Source organism: Topomyia yanbarensis, chromosome 2 (assembly GCF_030247195.1).
Source record: "Topomyia yanbarensis strain Yona2022 chromosome 2, ASM3024719v1, whole genome shotgun sequence".
NCBI classification, from domain to species: Eukaryota; Metazoa; Arthropoda; class Insecta; order Diptera; family Culicidae; genus Topomyia; species Topomyia yanbarensis.
In genome coordinates, this window is record NC_080671.1 from 279206937 (window position 1) to 279214704 (window position 7768).

Sequence of the window (7768 nt, forward strand, 5' to 3'; positions counted from 1 at the left end):
TTCGTTCGATGGCAATGGCCATTCTTTTATAATTTTAATTTTATCTAGATTTGGTTTCACACCTTCTGGAGTTACGATGTGGCCCAAGAAGGCAACTTCCTTTTGTAGAAACTCGCTTTTGTCCAACTGTATCTTCAGATTGTGTTTTTCCAATGTGTTCGCGCGCGCAAGTCTGGATTCTTCGGACACTTCTAAACACTTTCAATTTTATAAACGAAAAAATACACTTTATTGCGCGAACTAAAAAACGTATTTTTTGGCGAACGAAAGACGTGTGTATCACGCGACGGTTTATTTGATCTGATTTATCCCTTCTACATATAAAGATCAGCTGGCCGGCTGACGGGTAAAGCACAACGGCAAAAGGCCTGTTCGCCCTGGATCGGTTACTACCTGCACTCGTGTAGTGAAACAAACCAAGAAATGGTATGGGAAGGAGTGAGATCGCACTGATCGCAGATTGTGGATCATATTGGGGATGCACAAGATTCCCTGATTCTGACCTTCGTTTCTCGCTCGATCATATGCCGGCCGCCTTGGAATCTACTAGATTGCAATACTATAGCTATCCTATTCTGCCTACATCTATGAGTTCAATTTTGTTTTGATTAACTTCGCTTACAACTAGTTCAAAAATGATACATAATGTATTTGGTTCTGTTGATATTTCTGGAATCGTCAACCTTGACCGAGTTTCAACGTTCATTATATACTGCTGCTGCTGCTGAGGTCTGCATCTGACCTATATATGGTGTTTTTGCTATTCTGCTTCCTGGATGACCTTGACACAGATAAACAGCTGATGTTGTGTCTGGCTGTCGATCGTGTGTTTTGACTGCTGGTCGCTAGTACTGGTTCGGCTGCTGCTACGTTGACAATGTGTATGTCTACTGGATTGGAACTGCTGCGTGTATTTGATCGCCGCTTGCTCGCGGGTAACAAACATCCTGGTGCATCATCGGTGGTGATTAAACTGTGCTGGATTATCTCGTTGCTCTGCTTTCAGGTATGATAAATGGACCGGTGGACTTGCAGGATGGACATCGGATTGAACAGCGGGTCTGAGCCGCCGACTGGCTGGTGGAATGATGTTGGTGGGCGTCTGATTCAGCGGGCTTGTGTCGCCGACTGGCTGACTGGTTGTCTTCGATGGTGGTGATATGCTGGAACATACATAGGGAACTTTTTAAGAGGAAAATGATTACAATAAAAAGACTTCCCTGGAACGGAGGCCCCTTGGCCTCCGCTATCGTCCTTTGGCGACGACGACCTGCATCTGTTTTTGTGATTTCTTCAGGTGACATTCCTTGGCATCTCTGAGATATACTAGGGTGCAGATCCATCTACGACGACTGCGACGAAGCCGCTACGTTGGTGAGACCGACTGGCGAGCTGGCCATGCCCGCTGACGATCGCGGCGTAGGGCGGGAAGGTTGAAGTGCGCACTTCCTCCTTCGAAAACGAATTTGATGATGTACCTCGAAATAGCCAAGCGTGTTTCTTGAATTAGAAGTTTGTTCGAACGAAGCGCGGCCGTGAACACGCGCAGGCGCTGAGCGCCAATGTGGTTGACAGATCAACCGTACTGGAACTTTCTCGTACAAACAGATGCAGCATGCATACAATATAAACCACCACCGAAACAACACAGTTACCTTAACTGATGATGAACAGCTTGAATAAGCGTTCGGAGCAACGGGAATACCGGAAGCTCAAGGATCAAGACGGAATGTGATGGTGTGCGGAGGCCTCCTGGCCTCCGCCGATGAAGGAGTCCTAGTCCTCCTCGGTTGGTAAAGAAATATTATCGCGGATGGGTAGCACGCATATCTTCGAGATTGCTCGTTGGTAGCTACCATCCTTTGTTCGTACTTTAACCACTCGTACATTCCCATCTGGACCAGTTTGAATCTCCGTCACACGCGCTAGGTGCCATTTCAACGGAGGTAAATTTTCTTCTTTGAGAACAACCATAGTGCCCACACGTATGTTGTCTCTTTGGCGTGTCCACTTCGTCCTATTGTGCAGATTCGACAAATACTGCGTCGACCATTTTTTCCACAGAACCTGTGTGAATCGCTGTGCTTTTTGCCAGGCGGACAGCCGATTTTCCGGGATCTCTCCAAGATCTGGTTCCGGAATTGCCATTAAGGGTCGCTGTATTAGAAAATGTCCTGGTGTCAGAGCTTCAAAATCGTCTGGATCGTTGCTAACGGGGGTGAGCGGTCGTGAGTTCAGAATCGCCTCAATCTGAATCAAGACTGTCTGCATTTCGTCGTACACCAAGGTATGCAAGCCAATCGTACGTTTGAAGAGTGTCTTAAACGATTTGACAGCGGATTCCCATAGCCCGCCGAAGTTAGGAGAACGTGCTGGAATGAACCGAAACTCAATTCTGTCGTCTGCCGCCTCCTTTGCGACAGTGTTCTGGAACTGTTGGTTGTGAAACAGCTTGCGAAGTTCATCCAGCTCTCGTTTTGCACCAACAAAATTCTTTGCGTTGTCACACATTATCAGCTCGGGTTTTCCACGTCGAGCCGAGAAGCGCTTCAACGATGCTAGGAAGGCCTGCGTCGTAAGATCCGCGGCTATCTCTAAGTGTATCGCCTTGGTAGTAAGGCAAATGTAGACTGCGACGAAACATTTTACAGGCCGGCAACGACGATGTGGATAGACCACTGAAAATGGTCCGCAGTAATCAACTCCGACTCTTTGAAACGGCGAACAGGGAGTTACTCTTTCAGCCGGGAGATCGGCCATAATCTGGTCCTGATCCTTTGGTCGAACTCGAAAACAAGCGACGCACTCGTGGATTACCTGTCGCACCAAGTTCCTGGTGTACACTGGCCAGAATCGCTCTCGCATTGCCGAAATTAACAGCTGCTGTCCCGCATGAAATAGTTTCCGATGGTAGTGAGTAACTACGATTTTCGTCAGCGGGTGATGTGGGTCGAGAATGTACGGATGCTTGCGATTCGGTGAAACTGATGCATGTCGGAACCGGCCGCCAACACACATCATGCCTTTATTGAGAATCGGCTTTAGTGACACAATGCGCGACGAGTCCCGCACGTGGGTTCGCTTGGACAAATCAGCAAGTTCTTGTGGAAAGCTTTCTTCTTGCGCAAGCCGAACCAATGCTCGCAGTGCATCGTCAAGCTCAGACGATGTGATCGGCCCATACCTTCTACAGTTGCGGTTGACAGCTTGTGCGTTGAACCGGAAACGGCCAATATAAGCCGTAATGCGAACTAACTCCGACAGTGACGATCGTAGGTTGAAGATCTCACTGGGAGTGCTTGCCTGAAGGACTAACGTGGTGGTTTTCTCCTCCAAGTCAGCTGATACAATGTCTTCTTCTCTAATCTGGCGGGACTGAGGGCGATAGGCTTCTTCCAACAGCAACCAGCGAGGTCCGTCAAACCAAACATATTGGTACTGAAGCTGTGCTGGGATCATCCCACGCGAAACTAAGTCTGCTGGATTTTCTACACCTGCGACGTGATTCCAGGTACCTTCCTTCGTGATATGCTGGATCTCGGAAACTCGATTAGCGACGAATTGCTTCCATCTTGATGGCGATGACGAAAGCCAGCACTTAACGATCATCGAATCCGTCCAAAAGAATGATCTAACGGAGATGCGGAGACTTTGTACGACCTTTTCGTACAAGTGAGCGAGCAACAGTGCTGACGACAACTCCAAGCGAGGTATGGACTGCCTTTTCTTTTTCTTCTTCAGGTTTTCAAGTGGAGCAACCCGCGATTTGGATGTCAGCAGCCGCACGGTTACAGATCCAGTCTCTGTAACTGTCCTAATATAAATACAGGCTCCGTAAGCTGCTTCAGAGGAGTCACAAAACCCATGTAGCTCCTCTGCTACAATGTTGCTAGATAGCCCAACCCACCGAGGAACAGAGAGGCTATCCAAACCAGCAAGGTTTCTCCGATACTCTTGCCAATATTCCTGTAGCTCTGGCAGGAGAGGTTCGTCCCAAGAACACTCTTGTTTCCATAACTCTTGGATGAATATTTTTGCTTGAATAATAACAGGCCCCACGAGACCTAATGGGTCAAACAGTCGGGAGACGTCTGAGAGCACTGTTCGTTTGGTGATTACAGCCGCGGAGTTCCAGGTTGGAATAGTGAATCGAAAGCTGTCGGTACTGGGTTCCCACACAAGTCCTAGCGTTTTGATGGTTGAACTAGACGAATCTAACTCTAGGATCGACCGATCGTCCCTCAACTGCTCAGGCACGTTCTGTAGGAGCTCCTTACTGTTGGAATTCCACTTGCGAAGTGAAAATCCTGCTGACTGTAAAAGCTCGACCAGCTGTTGGATCAACTTCCTTCCATCCTTCACGTCGTCTACACCTGAGAGCATATCGTCCACGTAGAAGTCCTGCTTGAGCACCTTAGCAGCATCTGCAGCAGCATTTCTTCTCCTTCCTCGGCTAAACTTTGCAGGCATTTTGTGGCCAAATAAGGCGCAGACGCGGTACCGTACGTAACGGTCGTCAATTCGAAAGTACGGATTGGCTCTTCGATAGAATCTCTCCACAAGATCCGTTGTAGCGGTTGATCCGTTGCCTGAACTCGAACCATTCGGTACATCTTGGCGATGTCGGCTACTATTGCAAATCGGTGGATACGGAAGCGTAACGTGATACTGAGGAGGTCTTCCTGAACAACGGGACCGACCATCAAGCCGTCGTTCAAAGAAATGCCCGTAGATGTTCGACAAGAGCCATCGAAAACTACTCGGAGTTTCGTGGTGGTACTGTCCGGCTTTAGAACAGCGTGGTGCGGTAAATAAAATGTCTTCCCTGCGGCGGTATCATCGATGACCTCTTTCATGTGGCCGAGAGTTTGGTATTCGTGTATAAACTGGGAATACAGCGTCTTCAGGTCTGGGTTGGCTGCAAATCGTCGTTCGAGTCCCATGAACCGTTTGAGAGCAGTTGCCCTTGAATCTCCCAATTTGCTGATAACGTATTCCTTCTTTGGCAGTGCCACAACAAATCTGCCATTCTCGTCTCTTACTGTAGTCTCCTTGAAAAACTGTTCGCAGGTGGTTTCTTCGACGGAATTGGTGCTGGCGGTTCGACAGGTCTCCAATTCCCAAAATCTTGTGAGCTGCTCTTCGATTTCCGCCGTCAAGCACACGTGCACCAGTGAACATCGCTCGCTATTTGTACTGTTGGGAACTCTTCCCGAGACTATCCACCCAAACACCGTATTCTGCAGAGTCGGTCCTGATGGCGTAGCTTTTTGTCGTTCATCTTTCAGCAAGTCCATGTAATATTCAGCTCCGATAATCAAATCGACCGGACCAGGCTCGTGAAAACTGGGATCGGCTATCAACGTCGAATCCGGAAGATCCCACTCGGCCGGATTGCAACTCGTCGTCGGAAGTAACACAGTCAGCTTTGGCAGCACATGGAACTGCATCTCTTCAGTGAATGGCGAAATGATCCTAGACCTAGGACCGACCTCTGCACTAACTAATTTGGTGGAAACCGATCGAGCTGATCCAATCCCTTGAACCGACAAATACGTAGGAGTCTCACGGAACTGTAGCTTGCTCGCAAAACTGGCAGTCATTAGACAGTGCTGGGAACACGAGTCTAGCAGGGCTCGTGCCAGCGTCGCTCTACCAAAACGATCTTTGATTGTAACGAGAGCGGTAGACAGAAGTATGTTGTGTGTAGGTGTGATGGGGAGTGCGACATAATTTTGACTTGTGGTGGGCGTGTTGGTGGCTGGAGGTGTGTTGTTTGTGCGCTGCGAGCTGGCAGTGGTGGTGTGTGTGTGTTGGTTCGAATTGTGTTGCTTAGCCTTTGGCGGTCGCGATTGCTCGTCTTGTGTCGGAGGTTTCGGCTGCGAGTGTGGAACGGAGGATCTGGTTGGTCCATGCAGCATGGAATGGTGCTTCTGTTGACAATGACGGCAGACCCCTCTCTCGCAGGAATTTGCGTAATGTCCTGGACGCAGACAGTTTCGACACAGTCTGTGTTTAGCGACAGCCTCGACACGATCTGGAACGTTCATCCGTTGAAATGCAGAACACTGGAAAGCAGGATGCCACGAGTCACTGCAGAATGCGCATCTGTTTGACGTTTTCACCACTGTGTGACAGACAGCTGGTTTCGAGGAACGATGATCGACGAAGTTGGATTTAGCAGGAGCCACTGACTGGAGTACATCACAATGATTGCGCAAGAAGCCGAGCATAGCAGTATACGTGGGTACATCTTTTGAATTGTGATGAGTTTCCCACTGACGCAGCGTGGCGGAATCGAGTTTAGAACACAACATGTATGCGAGAATGGTGCTCCACTCGGAGGTGTTTTGCCCAATCTTGTCCAGCATCTGAAGGTTTTTCTCAAACTCACTAATGAGACTGTTGAGTTTTTCATAGCTCTCTCTCTTGAGCCCTTCTGTAGCGAACAGTGCGTCGAGATGAGCCTTCACAATCAACTTCTTGTTTTCATAACGGTTCGCTAACATTTCCCATGCAACGTTGTAGTTTACGGCTGACAAGCCCACAGAACTAATCTCCTGCAATGCGTCTCCTGATAACGATGATCTCAAGTAGGTGAAACGGTCCATGTCGGTCAACTGAGGATTGTTGTGAATGAGGCTTTGAAAGGTGTCGCGAAAAGTTACCCACTCGAAGATCTTACCACTGAACGACGGTAAACGGATTTCAGGTAGCTTCACTTTTGAAAATGTCGGCGTTGGGTGCACACCGAAAACATCATCTCCTGCAATTGATGAATGGGGACCTCTTTGTGATGGTGGCGTTGGTGGGGGTAGGAAATGTGGTAGCAAAGTCACAAGCGCCGCCTTCAGTGCGTAGAATCGATCACGAAATTCCTGCATAATACGATCATTTTCATCGTCCATATGTTCCAACGCCTCCTGCTTCAAGTCTGGGTCAGATTTAGCATGTTTCTGGACCTCAACATCTTCCAGCAGCAACTCAAGCTTACTCCGAACCACAAGAAAATCCTTAAAATCTTCCTCAAGTCCATGCAGCCGAAGGTTCACTTGCCCGCTATCAGTCTCCTGGTCGTATTTCTGGAGAAAATGTTGCACGCTGTCGAAAGCCTTCACTATCTGGTGTTCCCGCTTACGAAGAGATCTAAGTTCTGCCATTTTGAATCACTGCACTTGGCCTGTACTCACCACACCGTTCACAAAATTCAAACCGTTTAATTGAAACAGCCACTGCACTCTTTAAAAATAAATTGACTGATCGACTCGACGTTCCACACTACTAATTCGCGAAACCGAAAATTGACAGAAAAGCCAAACTGCAACAGAAGGAAACCAGACGGGAGGAAGCAACAGGCGAAAAATCCAGCGGAACTTTCGAGACCAACTTTTATCAGGGACACACTTGCCAAAAACAAAATGCTCGCATAATCTTAATTATTTATTTTCCAGCCAACACAACATAACATGCGCCACATGCAAATGCGCCACCACACAAATATCATGCGCTATACTCCCTTTAATTCCGCTCGGAATCCCCGTCCGGGATAAATCTGCCGTTGCACGATGACCGCCTGATTGTTGTCGCCGCTGAATAGCTGCTGCAGAAACACGCGCTCCGATCCGCGATGGCGCCGAAGTCTTCTCACGATGGCATCAACTAGCGTCGAAAATGGTGATGCTCTTCTTCGCGCACTATCACCAGCCGCTTACAAATGTCACTTGGCGGTCTTCGCATAGGGGTCAATGCCCGCTTGTAAAGTTCACTG

The 7768-nt window shown here is 48.5% G+C and overlaps 1 protein-coding gene across 1 annotated transcript; it reads right to left on the reverse strand.

Annotated features, from left to right (window-relative positions):
- Positions 1-1776: 1776 nt before the first annotated feature.
- On the reverse strand, positions 1777-7160 carry LOC131680368 (uncharacterized). The gene is made up of 2 exons (XM_058961086.1): positions 4781-7160; positions 1777-4682 (listed from the first exon to the last, which is right to left on the reverse strand). Exons 1-2 carry the CDS (start codon positions 7158-7160, stop codon positions 1777-1779), a joined length of 5286 nt encoding a protein of 1761 aa, XP_058817069.1.
- Positions 7161-7768: the final 608 nt, after the last annotated feature.

Coding starts and splice junctions, on each gene's coding strand:
- LOC131680368 (XM_058961086.1), bottom strand. CDS start 7,160: ATGGCAGAACTTAGATCTCTTCGTAAGCGGGAACACCAGATAGTGAAG. Junction 4,683..4,780: donor CGCTGTTCTAAAGCCGGACA/GTACCACCACGA, acceptor CCCGTTGTTCAG/GAAGACCTCCTCAGTATCAC.